The following is a 15950-nucleotide window of genomic DNA, read 5'->3' on the forward strand; positions in this document are numbered from 1 at the left end:
TTCCAAGGGGCGATTTAAGAAAACATGCCTCTGGTGATAAACCCGTCCCCTAATATTTGCATACTGGGCCCTGATTGGTCCCTCACTACTTCGGAGGGAGTGAAATCCAATCACAACTGAGCGGTGCCAGACCAAATCTGCCGAGGAGCATTTTCTCTTTGTCGCAATGGCAGATTTGTCTGGTTTCCAGGCTCTGTGTGTGTGTGTGTGTGTGTGTGTGTGTGTGTGTGTGTGTGTGTGTGTGTGTGTGTGTGTGTGTGTGTGTGTGTGTGTGTGTGTGTGTGTGTGTGTGTGTGTGTGTGTGTGTGTGTGTGTGTGTGTGTGTGTGGTCACGTCGAAGAAATTAATTTGTGCTCCGGCTGGTTGGCAAAACAAAATACAGTTTAATCAGAATACAGCGGTGAGAGATTTTGAGTGGAGTGGAGCATGGTGGAGAGGTGCTCCTCTCCACTCCACTCCACTTCACATGTCCCAGGAGAGGCTTGGCACACAGCATCATTCAAACTACTTCAAAAGAGTGAGTATAACGCCCATGGGCACAACACCATGCAGAGGGAGCTCCACTGATCTCACCCCCCCCCCCCCCCCCCCCAGATTCGGCACAAAAGTGGGGATGAATTCATTCTATTATTATGCCGCCAAAATATGGAATGCCCTAAGAACGGCCATCAAAAATGTGACTCCCTACCCCAGGGGTCTTCAACGTTTTCAGGCCAATAAGGACCCCTTCGCTGAGAGCGAGATAAAGCAGGGACCCCCATTATATATTGTGTAAAATATGTATTTTTTCATAGATTTCATAGGCAGCTTCATAGACTTGTTTCACAGCACTATCATGTTGGATTCATGATAATGTGTATTTCCAGACATTTAACCATACTTAAACAATGCTTAGTAAACCTGACCTTTCACTCTGTACTTAGTCTGCTCTTTTTCCCCCCTATACCAAACCACTTTGCCCAAAATAGCAGATCTACAAGCGCACAACGCCTCGCGCTGCGAGGCGTTGTGTGCTTGTAGATCTGCTATTTTTGGCTAAAGTTCTCCTCAGAATAGTGATGTTTGGGTGAAGTGGTTAATGTCAAAATCACATACAGATTTGGTGGACCCCCTGTAGTAACTCTGAGGACCCCCCTGTTGAAGACCTCTGCCCTACCCTCCTTCAAAACCGCCATAAGAGAGCACCTGTCTGGAATTTGCAACTGGACCTAGACAAGTCTTCTAGCTTGCCAAAATAAATGACCCCCCACTGTGTTTTGCTGTAAATATACTTGTACTGCTCCTCCATCTCTAGTATAGTATTGTATTGTATGTGTTTATATAACTTGATGAATTGAACAACATTTTTTAGTTTTTGTCGCATTCCTAAGCCAATAATTTGATGACCGACAGCGGTTCCGGTAGGAGACACAAAGAGTCTCCTTTGTGTCGCCTACCGGAAGCGCTGCCTACCGGTCCGCTCGTCATCAAATTATTGGCTTAGGAATGCGACAAAAACAAAAAATATCCATGAATTCAAGTCTCCATGGGGTGACTAATCGATTTTTTCGGGGGGGGGTGAAGTATCCCTTTAACCCTTTCTTCTACCCTGAGCCATCCCAGACTAGCAAAGTGTGTGTATAGTCCTTCTCTCAATGCCTTTGCCTGGCGTTTTAATCTGTACTTTTCATTTTTTTTCTCCTTCTGTTTACCAGGGAGAACGAGGCAGGAGGGGCAGAGCCAAGCCATGCCAGAGAGGACTCCCTGGCACGTCTGGCAAGAGCGGAGAAAACGTAAGGGCTGTGGTTTTCCAAGTTGGGGTTCGTCCGGGGACCCCCAGGGGTTATTGAGGGGGTTCCGGGGAGATACCCTAACCCCCAGCTAAATGACTGGTAACTCTGAGAGTGTACAAGTCTCAGAGTTATGGGGTGTCCGTGGCCTTTAATGCTGGGGGTCCTAAAACTGGGGAGGGGTCCTTGAAATGAAAAAAGTTTGAGTATCACTGCAGTATAAGGCACACTCCTCGAGCCCCAAACGCACGCACGCACACCGCGCACGCACGCACGCACGCACGCACCCACACACCCACACACGCACTTACTACTTACTTCAACGTTTTTTCAGCACAAGGACCCCCTAGCTGAGAGAGAGATGAAGCAGGGACCCCCCACTACATATTGTATAAAGTTGTGTTGCAGATTAAACTTTTTCATAGATTTCATAGATAGCTTCATAGACTTGTTTGACAGTAAACGGTGTTGGATAGGATTCATTGTATTTTCAGATGTTTAACCACTTAACCCCTCAATACTTAGTAAACCTGACCTTTGGCTATTTACTTGGTCGCTGTTTTTTCTCTCTACACCAAACTAATTTGCCGAAAATAGCCGATCTACAAGCTTGTAGATCGGCTATTTTTGACTAAAGTTCCCCTCAGAATAGGGATGCTATGGTTCAAGTGGTTCATGTAAAAAAAAAAAATATATATATATATATATATATATATATATATATATATATATATCCCATCTCACAAAGATTTGGTGGCCCCCCTGTGGTAACTCTGAGGACCCCCTCTATGGGGGTCCCGGACCCCCTGTTGAAGTCCCCTGGTATAAGGCGACGTATTTATGTATAAGTGGATGTCTGCTTATATCTTACAGGGGAACGCGGGGAATGAAGGAGGGAAAGGCGAGAAAGGCGAGCCTGGTCTCTCTGTGAGTGTTTTCCGACACATGCACACACACACACACACACACACACACACACACACACACCCACACACACTGAACAGAGTACCGAAGTCCTGACGTCACTCCCACTACCCCTGATGACTGTGGGTCACAGCTTTATTTTTAGTAGTGGAATTTCCATTGAGGAACCTGAGATCACATCATACTAAGAACTGTGTTCCAAAAATAAATAAGCCACCCTGGTGATTTTGTCAGGCATGTGACTCTGTGTCGTTTATGACATTGAGTTAGATTTGATAACGTATATGTTTGGAGAAAAAAAGAAGATATTTTTAGATAGTTGATGCGTAATGTCCATGAGTACAATCGCCGTGGTGATTTGTTTATTTCTGGAACACAGTTCATATGACGTGGTCTAAGATCCCCCATATGGCATTTTGGAGAGAAAACATTACGCTATGACCCAGGGGGATATAGCGTCCTCTAGCGGCAGTGATGTCAGACTTCGGTGCTGCACATGCATCCATATACAATCACATGCCTCGGGTTTATGTATAGTGCTTGGCAACGTGTCGTCACCACGGGGGGCGTGGCATAGTAGCTGTAGACATACTGGTGGGAGTCAATGTTAAGGCAACCTGTTTATCCCCCACCAAGATGTCCGCCGCTCCAAATGACCAAAAGTCGACTTGATTTTCGACTCATTCTCGTCTCGATTCTAAAAATATAATTGTATTTTTCTTTTTTTATTATAATTTCTTTTTAATTATTTTAAAATATATATATATATTTTTTTTTAAATGGCTTTTTCAAAAACGTTATAAACATTACTGTTTTACAAAATAGCCATTTCAAAATGTAAAAAAATATAAAATGTTTTCCAAATGGGAGAGGAACGGTGTGTGTCGTGGTCATAGAGATAGGTGTGTGGAACGATCGCCCCAAGACACACTCGCCCCATTTCTTACTGAGGTTAAGTTTAGTTGTACCTGGTGGCGACCAATCCCAGGTCGCCGGATTTTATCCGGGGGCGACTGACCGTTTTTGGGCGAGCATTCATGTCTTCGCTGAGTTAACCGGAACGCTCCGTAAGATGTTATAAAAGTTTATATCCAGACCATATAGCTACATACTGTTGAACGCGTTGTTACTATTATTATTTGGCATCGGGAAGGAGAGCTGAGTCTGACATCATTTTTGTCAGACGTAGGCCTCGTTAGTTATCAGCTGCTGTAAAACACATCTATCTACTAAATAAAGTCTCATTTTTATTATCATTAGGGCTTTGATGCAAAAAAAAGAAAAGAAAAATTGATCGACACATCGATAAATGCCCTCGGCATGTCTACTCGCAAAATATGAGTCGTTTCCCATCCCTAGTATGTATACATGCATTATTGAATGCCATCGACTTTTGAATCCTGACTCTCTCTGTCTCAAGGTTGAAGAAGTGAAGGATCTAGTCAGTCAAGAGGTGGTCGAAAAGTGTGGTGAGTGAGTGTGTGTGTGTGTGTGTGTGTGTGTGTGTGTGTGTGTGTGTGTGTGTGTGTGTGTGTGTGTGTGTGTGTGTGTGTGTGTGTGTGTGTGTGTGTGTGTGTGTGTGTGTGTGTGTGTGTGTGTGTGTGTGTGTGTGTGCGTGCGTGTGCTTGAGTGTGTGTGGCGTGTGCTACCAGAGGTCCCGTGGTAGTGTGCCATGATGGCGCCCGTGCGGTGCCATCTGTCGTGTACCCTCAGAGGAACACACGCCACGGTGCCAACCACGACGGAGCCATTCACAAACGCTACGTCGCTGTTAACCCATTACAACCGGGAAAGCATTCGTGTCCCCACTTTAACCCTTATTTTTATACGTTGGCTATTCAAAAATAGCAGATGTACAAGCTCATAGCTATGAGCTTGTACATCTGCTATTTTGGAAAAATCGTGAAAATGTGCGCAAATCTTTGAATATATATATTTTTCAAAGCAATTTTTTCAAATATGTCAAATATTTGCTTCTGGTGGATCCCTGGAACAAAATATTTTTGAGATGGGGGTCTGCGGCCAAATACATATAATTTTTGGGGTGAAATGAAAAGGTTTGGCAACCACTGATATTATATCAATATAAGTGTTTCAGAAAACTGTTAGGACTCTGAAGACATTTGTAGGATCCCCCAGAAGCAAAGATTTGAGTTGATTTTTTTTTTTAATATGTGCATCTTTTATTCGTGAAACATGTGGTGAGTTAAAAATGTTTGCTTAAAAAACATATATATTCAAAGATTTGCACACATTTTAACAATACAAATTGTATAAATATCAGATCTACAAGCTCGTAGCGCGGCACTCTGTGCCGCACTATGAGCTTGTAGATCTGCTATTTTTGAATAGCCCAGAGTATACAATAATGGTTATAGCTAAAAATCTAAAATGACACAGTATGCGTTCCCGCATTGAATGGGTTAAACCAGCAGAACCAACACAGCACTTTGTCAGCACAAAGTCATGGTGGGTTTTCACGTTGGCTCAGGTCTGGCTGTGTGAGTCAACGTGATCCCCACACATACATTAACCACTTAAAGAAGAATATGTTTTCACACTTTTAGAGCATACTTGTAGATCTGCTATTTGTGTGTATGTCTCAGTGGTGGAAAGTAACTAAGTACATGTACTCAAGTACTGTACTTAAAGGGATATTTCCCTTTCAGAAAAACTTTTGGTGATTTCATCATCTACTCAGGCCTTTGTGAACCCCCCAGACAGTTTTTAAGTTGCTCGATTCAGTATTTAGATATTTGATTTTCATTTTATCAGACACGCCCCCGTCCTATACAAACCCATTGTAACTTTAAACTCCATTTTAAACATGTTAGATTTATCAAAAACACCTGTCCTTGGTTCTGGTGACTCACCCTGCCCTCCTAATACATGAGGGGGCCGTGTTTCTCCGAGATTTTTTTCATTTTCCAAAAAAATCCCAATACTTTTACTTCTACTCCACTACATCTCAGAGGCAAATATTGTACTTTTACTTCACTACAATTATTTGAAAACTTTAGTTACTAGTGACTTTGTAGATTTAGATTATTTAGATTATTACAAAACATACATTAACCCTATTATACATTATTACCCTAAATACAGTACATTTCGGCCATTTGAAAATAGCCGATCTACAAGCTCACAATGTGAGCTTGTAAATCTGCTATTTTCAAAAGATTTTTATACACTTGAAAACGTGAAATGGGACATTCTGCATAATGAGTACTTTTACTTTTGGTACTTTAACTTGGTGTGCATGTGTGTGCGTGTGCTCGTGTGCAGGAGTGGATTATCAGTTCATAGTGAAGTCGTTGGACCCGGACAGTGAGGGAGTCGGGGCTGACAATGACCCCAGCCTCCATGAGGAGGTACGTGATGAAGACCGGAGGGAGGATCCCAGCAGCCCCCCACCTCCTCCTGCTGTGATCCTTGCAGAAGAGGGGACCCCCGTCACTGCTGGTGAGAGACACACTGTCCAAATTCAGTTGCTACCTCTTTATTTAGTGTTGATTTAATTCTGACAGTTTACACATGGACCCACAAAGGTCCATTTGAGGGAGGGAGCTGGTCCAGCTGGCTGCCATAGACAATGTATTTCACCAAACTTCCGGTTCCAGTTTTGGCTCCCATGCGTCAATGGCGTCAGCCCGGCCCTATAGGCTGACTTTATCTTGTTTTATACATACCTTGGCTTTGCCCTGAGTTGGCCCCCCTAGTGTCAGTTTGCTTAGCTCTATAGTTCTGAGTGCCTGGCGCAGCCACTTTGTCTGTGACATGGGGTAGATCCCCGTAAAGAATCATGTGTGAATTGAATACATTTTAGTGAATAGAATGCTATTTTGTCCAATCTGTATGGTAGAGTATATTAATACAATGTAACTTATACAATTGGGGTGGTTGTATTTGCTCTCCCTGCTCTTCTGTTGAGACATTTAGAGAATGTAGATCCTGTGTCTATAGCTTAGACAAGACCTTTGACATGATCCTGTTTCTTGGTTTGACAAAAATTGTCGGACGGTCAAAGTTCAGCCTGCCCCGAGCAAGCGGGCAGGCTCTATTAGCACAGCGGTAAAAACCTATACCGAACAAGTGAGTGAAAGTCAGTTGCTCCACAAATGGGTCATTAGCCTGTGCGTAGCCCTCAGGCAGTGTTGCCAGATTCTGCGAGAGAAATAAGCAACCAGGGTCTTTGAAAACAAGCCCAAAAGAAGCCACATGAGCACTTTAAACCCTATATAAATCTTTGATATATTTGAATATTTGAAAATAGCCAATCGCGAGGCGACACGTTGTGAGCTATTTTCATAAAGAATCTTGAGAGAAATGTGAAATTGTTTAAATATTACAATATACACAAATCTGGTACAGGGGCACAAATACACGGAAAATTACATATTCATTTGGGGTTTCCTTGACATGAAAATGTTTGAGAACCACTGGTTTAAACAGCATTTAGGAGGCAGGCCCCAAATAAGCAACTACACTTTGGAAACAAGCCCAAAAAAACACAACCCGCATGAACTACCAATATTTACAAGCAACTTAACAGAAAAACAAGCCCAACGTCGCATATAATAAGCGGACATGGCAACACCGTTCGTAGCCCTCCGGCTAGGCTAGCTCCATGGTCTGCGTAACCCTCAGGCTCCTCCATGCATCCCAATTTACTGTAATCCCTACACAGTATGTGAGAGAATCTGTGAGTCACAGCTAAATAAATCAAAGCATTTCCCTGACATTGCCAGTAGTCAAATGTTCCCATGTTTATGTATTTACAAACCCAAATCATTAGAATGGAGAGCATTCTTAGATTAGATGTTGCAGGACATAAAAATACATAATATAATATAAAAAGAAAGGAGCGCTGCACGGAGTGTGGACTACATACAGGGCCGTGTGGGCAGCTGTCAGGACGCGAGCGTAATGTGTAACATTGTTTTCTCACTCAACAGTAAACAAACCAAAATACAGTAGGCCTATAAAGACCTTTAAGACCTTTGCAATCCCTCAAAAAACGAATAATAACACCATTAGTCCTACTACGTCAAAAGGAACAACAAATTATAGGCCTACTATAAAAAAAATCAAACATTAGCCAAATTGTCAAATATTACACCTAAGAAAGAGGCAACTCCTCGCATTGAGGCGTTGTGAGTTCGGCTATTTTCACAATATTTATCTGTGGAACCGAGTCAATGAAAATGCCCAGCGTACTGAATTGGACAAACATATAGGCTTTAGGAGCCCTCAGTCTTCAAAAAAATTACTTGAGTAAAAGTACAAAAGTGTTGTTATCAAAATGTACTTAAAGTACCAAAAGTAGAAAGTAGAATGTATCGCGACGTATTGTGAGCTTGTAGATCGGCTAGTAAATGTACTTAGTTACTTTACATCACTGCCTCCAGGGACGTGCACAGATAGACTCTAGGTGGTGCTAAAGCACCTGCTCTTTGCCCTCTTGACCAGAAGTGCCCTTTTGAAAAAAAGGGAAAAAAAGTTTTTTTTTTCCAGTTTACAGCAGGGGTCTTCAACAGGGGGTCCAGGACCCCTAGGGGGTCCTCAGAGTTACTACAGGGGGTCCGCCAATTCTTTATGTGATATGATTTTTCTTTTTATCATAACCGCTCGAAACCTAGCATCCCTTTTCTGAGGAGAACTTTAGCCAAAAATAGCAGATCTACAAGCCCACAACGCCTCGCGCTGCGAGGCGTTGTGGGCTTGTAGATCGGCTATTTTTGGCAAAGAGGTATAGGTGTAGAGGGAAATGTACTTGAGCACCTGCCCCTCAAAATGTCTGTGCACGCCACTGACTGCCTCCCAGTAACATGACCAGTCGGTTTTCTTTCTGACCAGTAGGTTCTGCTGGGGAGGTGCTTGTGGAGTTGACCCAGCGTCAGAGGAGAGAGACAGTTGGAGTAATAAAGTCTCTTCCTGGTGAGTCAGACAAACTCTCCCTCTTTTCAACATTATTTATTTATTTTAATGTGTCGTCTTTTATTTTATTACTCACCCTAGTTTGTCGTGTTTCTTTCTTTCACTTTCTCCCTTACTTTGACACGTTGACATGTGAGGGCGCAACGTGGGAGAGAGAGAGAAAGCGATATAAGACCACACTTTAATCCAAGGATCAAAGTGTGTGTGTGTGTGTGTGTGTGTGTGTGTGTGTGTGTGTGTGTGTGTGTGTGTGTGTGTGTGTGTGTGTGTGTGTGTGTGTGTGTGTGTGTGTGTGTGTGTGTGTGTGTGTGTGTGTGTGTGTGTGTGTGTGTGTGGGTGCACATTATGTGTTGGAAAAGTGTAGAGATCAGAGATTAATGAGGATCTATAGGCGTCTCTCTCCCTCTCCAATGTGTCAGTTTTTAGATCTGCCTTATTTCAGGGTGAATCTGAAAGAGTATATGAACTTGGGAGGTATGCATTAGATGAGATGAACTCTATAGATGAGTTTAATTAAGTTTGTATACTGTTTTCATCTGGTTATGCTTGTTTTTTTATGACATGAATTCTTCTAGTTTTTAGGCTTTATTTATTTTTAATTGATAATGAGTATTTTTCTGCACTATTTATTTGTTCTTGTATGAATTGTTGCTATTATTTACTAGGAGAAACCTGATTTTCTCCTTTTTTTCTAAAGCTGCTTGCAGATGGAAAATAAATGACAAATAAAGCAATCTTGAATCACACATTTCTCTCATCATTGTTAAAGGGATAGTTCACCCCCAAAATTACGTTTTTCCTGTCGATTAGCGACCAGCAGCGGTTCCGGTAGGAGACACAAAGAGTCTCCTTTGTGTCTCCTACCGGAACCGCTGCCTACCGGTCCGCTGGTCATCAAATTATTGATGACCAAGTCTCCATGGGGTGACTAATCCATAGATTTTTTTTTTGGGGGGGGGGGGGTGAACTACAGTATGCCTTTCAGTTGTTCTCTCCTCTCCTCTCCCTCTCCTCTCCTCTCTTGTCCCTCTCCTCTCCTCTCCTCTCGTCTCTTCAGACTCCTCCATTGACCGCTGTTTTGAGCCCATGTCCGAGGGCAGCTGTTCAGAGTACGTGTTGCTGTGGTACTTCCATCCTCGCTCGGAGGACTGCAGGCCGTTTGTGTTCGGAGGCTGTGGAGGGAACGGGAACCGCTTCCCCACTAGACAGGAGTGTCAGAAGTTGTGTGGAAATCCCACGACAGGTATATAGTGGCCATATAAACCCAGAGGTTCTCAAACCTTTTCATGTCAAGGACCCCCAAAATGATATTGTATTTGGCTGCGGACAAAATAATCAATAGGATGACAGTGTATGAATGTTCCTCATTGAAACACTTGATTTCTACAGGTCCTGGACCCCGGAGGTGAAACTAGCTGACCAACAAGAAACATATTTGTACATGAGGGTGTAAAATGTTTGTTTTTATTTGTGTATATATTTGAGAGAGTAGCGCAGCAATCACGTTTTGTATGTAGAATAAAGAATTCTTGAAGATTCCATGTAAATGTCACAAATGTATTCAACTTTATGTAGGTAAATTAGCCTTATATTTGTCTATTTACACATTTTGAATATTGAACATACTGATAATGATTTTGTTTTTTATTAAACAAGTCTTTATACTTTTGCGATGTGCTTGTGTTTACTTTATCCCTCCAAATGGAAGAGCCAATCGGCATCTGTCAATTATGTTGATTCTGACAGCAAATTTTTATTTCGTTTTAGTCATAATCTTTTGAATGAATTCCATTTAGTTTTGGTCATATTTCAGTCATCTGAAATGTTTTAGTTTTTGTCTTTAGTTGACTAAATAACATAAGATTATAGTCGACTAAATCTTATGTTGATTTAGTCGACTAAAATATATTTTGTCGGTGCCTTGATGGCGTCGTAATCAAGGGCGCCGATACTGTGGGTGCCTCAGGGCTAAAGCACCGATAACCTTTATATCCAGGGGTGCACATAACTGGTGCGCAGGTGCGCATGCGCACCCAAAATAAAAAATGCGCACCACATCAGGCGACGCGAGGCGCTTTTGCGCACCAACAGCTGGGACAGGAATTTCCAAGCTTTTATTTTTTAGCAAAACTAAAAAATAAAAGCCTGGAGATCGAGGCTAGGAATTTACTTCCTGAAGCCACACTCACGCAATCACTCTAAAGCACCCGTCGGCCCCATGTACAGCCATTAGGCACAGGGGTAGAGATATGACTCGCGTCGCCTCGCATCGCCTCGCATTGCCTCGTTGCGTGCACGCAGCCAGCAGCGGCTGTTAGAGGCACTCGTCACCGATGATGAACGCACCGTAATGGTGCAAAATATGCCGCGAACGTCCCAATCTGGCGGATAAAATCAGCGCAGCAGCACAGGGCACCAACCTTGGGGGCTTTATCTAACAGCATGAGAAAAAAAAAACGGCGAAAATCGGCGGAATTTAGAAGCAGAGCGTCCTTTTTTTCTCGCCCCCCGGTTGACAAAACTGTCCGGTGGGCACCGTGCTGCACCCCCCCCCCCAGTTGACAAAACTGTCCGGGCTGAACCCCCCCCCCCCCCCCCCCCCCCCCCCGTTGACAAAACGGGACGGGCGCCATGCGCACCAAGTCACATGTCCAGGTGCTCTTCTGCGTACCAGACCTAAAAAGTTATGTGCACCCCTGTTTATATCACCCTAATTGATAATCAACCTCAGGCCACACAGAATTCCTCCATTTTTCAAGATGGCTGCGAGTTTTATGACTAAATGACTGGTGGTCATCTTGAAATTTTAGGAAATATGCGTGGTCAGGGGTTGATTATCAATTAGGGTCATATGAAGGTCATCTGTGCCAAATGTCATGCATGTATCACCAACTGAACAATCATGTATTGAAAACAGCAATTTTCCGCCTGACTAACACGCGACAATGTGAATCAACGCGACCGGGATGGTTAACCAGGCAGGCTTTTGGCTTCTTTCCGAACCGAGTTTAAAGTCCGGCCAAAACCATGTTCACTTGAATGGAGTGTAAATGCTTCTGGCAGCCAGCAAGGGGGGGAAATAGCGACATCTGCTGGGCCACTAATGGGAACTGCAGGGAATTTCGTTCCTTCCGTGTGAGCCTCAATTTCAAGAGCTCTCCCTTGCCGCCTGGCTTGTCTCCCTGCATCTCTCCCACACAACAGTGACACTGTGAAGGTACATATGTCCAGCCTGGAGGGGGTGGTATTGTCCAGGCAGGGAGCCAGGTGGCCGTGTCAGAGGACTCACCACCAGCAGACAGACGTCAGGGTAGCAGGGGATTCCGACATGGGCGTGCGTTGGTGTGTTTGTGTGTGGGTGGGACGGGACGCGTGGAGGGAGTTTTCTGAAAGTAAAGCTATAAAGTGGGGTCCCCGTGAGAACCAACGGGCTAGCCAACACCAGCTCAGGACTCCTGAATCGCTGACCTCCATACTCTCCTATCTAGCATCAGGGTCTTGGGCTCTACAGTGTTGGTTAAGCTGTCACGCCTCAGTGCATCTACGTAGGTGGTGCGCTTCTTGCCTTTCCTTGCTTTGTCCTGGTTTGTAAGGACAGCACAGATAGACTCTAGGTGGTGCTAGAGCACCTGCCCTTTGCCCTCTTGACCAGAAGTGCCCTTTTGAAAAAAAGAAAAAAATGTTTTCAGTTTACAGCAGGGGTCTTCAACACGGGGTCCGGGAACCCTAGGGGGTCCTCAGAGTTACTACAGGGGGTCCGCCAAATCTTTATGTGATATGATTTTTCTTTTTACCATAACCACTCGAAACCTAGCATCCCTTTTCTGAGGAGAACTTTTGCCAAAAATAGCAGATCTACTAGCGCGAGGCGTTGTGGGCTTGTAGATCTGCTATTTTTGGCAAAGAGGTATAGGTGTAAAGGGAAAAAAGAGCAGACCAAGTAAACAAAAAAAGTATAATCTTAAACACAATTTTATACAATATAGAGGGGGTCCCTGCTTCATCTCTCTCTCAGCTAGGGGGTCCTTGGCCTGAAAATGTTGAAGACCCCTGGTTTACAGTATGTAGCCCATGGTGACATCGATCAATTCTGGATTAAAAGCTTGAGCTTCTAATATATTAACAATTCCCCAAAATGTGCGTTGCAATTTTCTTCTATAAATCTCACACTGACACTACTAAGGCAGCCGGCGGTTCCGCGCACCGCGCACGGTGCCCTTTTTTTTTTACTTGAGCACCTGCCCCTCAAAATGTCTGTGCACGCCACTGGTAAGGACCCCCTTAACACTGAGTGTACAAATGGATCTGTAAGGGTCCATTTGTACCGACCTGTAAGCGTCCATTTGTACATTTGGTCTGGGATGCTCACAAAAACCAGAGTGGATGTTAAAATGACCCCCAACAAGTTTGAAAGTGAAATTTCCCTAAGATTGGATCTTTGAACCTCTCACACTAGAGGATAATCATGTCCGACACTTACTCCCGATCTAGGCTGGGGTACGGAACGGAACGGAACAGAAGTGAAGAAAATATGCATAAAATAACCAAATTTGAGGTTAATTGTGAATGCTAGGGGGTGGCAAAATGCCATTCCCTGCATGGGACTCCAAATGACGCCCCTGCATATGAGAATTATTTGTTTTGGCAAGAGGGCAATATACCACTCACAATCTACTCAATCTAGATGTTTTAAGTCCAATGCCTTCCTTCGAGCTAATAATAACAGAACGTTGGTTGCTTCTTTTCAAACTGATTGTTACGCCTCTTAGTCGGACAAATCCTTCCTTCCTACACCGTCACCATGACGTATTTTTCTTTCCTTTTTTTTTACACTGATCAAAAGCCCGCCTGGTTTCTTCACCCTAATTAATCTGCACAACCCACTACAATACAGATCAGAAAGGACTGCTGTGTTTTAATTGGCATTTCAGTTCTATGACATGTCCTATTCAAGTGACAAATCAAACAGGACGTCAGTGACGCATTAAGTCATAGTCTCGGGATGCGTATGGGTTCAAAGAAGTCCCCGCAAATTAAAATGGGGACAGGAAGCAGTTCAGAGGCACTAAATATCGCATCACTGTCGGGTGTTAAGAATGTCCAAAACCCTTTTTCAGGACATGTAAAAAAAATAACCTGTGGGTTCCAATGGATCGTATTAAGGTAGTTTTATTATTTAGTCCATTGGTTCTCAAAGTGGGGTCCGGGGACCCCCAGGGGTACTTGAGGGGGTTCCAGGGGGTCCCCAGCTAAATGATGGACAGGAACCAAATGGACCCTTATGGGTCTGTAACTCTGAGAGTGTACAAATGGTTGGGTCCATTTGGTTCCATTTGTACACTCTCAGAGTTAAATTAACATTGATTTTACAATATGAATTGGGGTCCCAGAGATATAAATGCTATTAAATGGGGGTCTGTAGCCCTAATGCATGTCAAACTGGGGGGTCCTTGAAATTAAAATGGTTGAGAATCACTGCTAGGGCCGTAAAAAATCTTCTCTTATGGGGGTCCCTGCTATATCTTTTCAAATGGGTGTCCGCGGGCTAATAAGTGTCCATTTGGGGGTCCTTGGCATGAAAAGGTTTGAGAACTACTGATTTAGTCACAAGGGATACAAGAAGAAGCACTAAGAAAGAGTGGGCACCCCAATGTAAAATTAGCTATTTTGTTCTAAATGTAAAAAAGGAAATTTGAAAAATGGTCGTAATGTAAGGTATACATGATGTGAACATGCACGGTACATCATTATCATACCTCCTTCAACTTCTTGTTAATGCCTAAAATGATTGGACAGATTTTATAGCAATTTGTAGCAATTTCTATTAAAATCTTCTTGTTACCGTCACAAGCACTTGTTAATACTGTATTTTTCATTGGATACATGTGTACTTAAGTAAAAGTATCAATACTGCAATGTAGAAATACTATGTTACAAGTAAGAGTGCGGAATTAAAAATGTACTAGAGAAAAAGTACAAAAAGATTGTATCAAAATGTACTTAAAGTACCAAAAGTTCAAATTACTTTACACCAGGCATGTCAGGGGCCGCACCTGTCTGCAAATGGTACCAGGGCTGACATCAAATGATGTGTAATCTCAGCAGATGTGTGCTGGTAGGTCGCTCAAAACAAGAGCGATTACCAACAGAAGCATATTGAGGGATTTTGGCACATTTTCGGGGGGGGGGGGGGGGGGGCGCTACGGTCTACCCACACATTTAGCTGTGTTGCGCATTCCACAAATGCCCGATCCTTACAAGCTGTACCTCGTTGTAAAGCTGAGTAATCAACGATAAAAAATGATATAAAACACGAGAAATAATCGACTGAAGTTACGTTTCCGAATCTTTGGTAGGCAGTTTTGTAAATATAGTTTATTTATGGATTTCTTTGGATTTTTGTTTTTGTGGAGCATATTTTCATAGTGGGTTCTTGACTTAATTGAGCCCCCTTGTTGACTCAATGAGCCCACTGCTCACTTTGTTTATGAATTATTGAATAAGCCAAACACATTTATTTCCACCCATAAGCTAGATGTACATCCACACAGTCTGTGTCTGCTTTTATTTTTAGCATTGGAAGATTGTAATTATTATTATTTATCTCGTAATGCAAATCAAGACTTTAATTCATTAATATGAACTTCACTTTATCACCAGTTCAGGAGCCATGAATGTTTCGTAGAGTGTTGAGTAGGTGAACTAAGCTTATGAATTGTTACAGCATCTAGCACTTATTGCAATGTATTTAAAACAATAAAGTACTCCTTTTAATTTTACATGAACCATACACTTGAACCTATATCATCCCTATTTTGGGGGTATAACATTCGCCGGAAATGGACGATCTACAACACATCACGCTGCGACCGCGTTGTGAGCTTTTAGATCGGCTATTGTTGGCGTAGTGATTTGGTGTAAAAGTTTACAAAGGAAATGTTTTAATTGCATGCTTTTACTTAATTAAAAATTCCATTTGGTGGTTTAATGGTGTAATTATTATTACATTCAGAAAAACAACTAACGCACATCCTCTGTTCTTTGGTGCTGAGCCAAAGGAACAGTAAATTCAATGCATCCCCTGATCAAACAGGCAGGCTCTATTATCACAATGGTAAAATTTCAGCACTTGCACTGGAAACTATGTTCAAATCTAGGGTAGAAGAGGAAAGTTCAGTCCCCCCCTCCCTCCTTGACTCTTTATCTTTATGTTTGTCCACTCATTTTATATGTCCATGGCAAAAATAGAATTTTGACAAAAATGTCCACTACAAGCCAGCATGGCGATGACCCCTTGATTATAGGTATCTGCCCCCTCCT

At 42.9% G+C, this 15950-nt stretch overlaps 1 protein-coding gene across 1 annotated transcript in view; it reads left to right on the forward strand.

Annotated features, from left to right (window-relative positions):
- col7a1l (collagen type VII alpha 1-like) overlaps positions 1–10286 on the forward strand; it is a 148432-nt gene extending 138146 nt beyond the window's left edge. Inside the window, exons 103-109 of the mRNA XM_084050160.1 lie at positions 1695–1772; positions 2643–2696; positions 4114–4162; positions 5979–6155; positions 8550–8630; positions 9688–9873; positions 10020–10286. Coding sequence (XP_083906286.1) covers positions 1695–1772; positions 2643–2696; positions 4114–4162; positions 5979–6155; positions 8550–8630; positions 9688–9873; positions 10020–10039 — 645 coding nt within the window. The 3' untranslated portion in view covers positions 10040–10286. The remainder of the gene's footprint in view (positions 1–1694; positions 1773–2642; positions 2697–4113; positions 4163–5978; positions 6156–8549; positions 8631–9687; positions 9874–10019) is intronic.
- The last annotated feature ends 5664 nt before the right edge of the window (positions 10287–15950 follow it).

This window comes from Gymnoscopelus microlampas (genome assembly GCF_963454915.1).
Source record: "Gymnoscopelus microlampas genome assembly, chromosome: 23".
Classification (NCBI taxonomy): domain Eukaryota; kingdom Metazoa; phylum Chordata; class Actinopteri; order Myctophiformes; family Myctophidae; genus Gymnoscopelus; species Gymnoscopelus microlampas.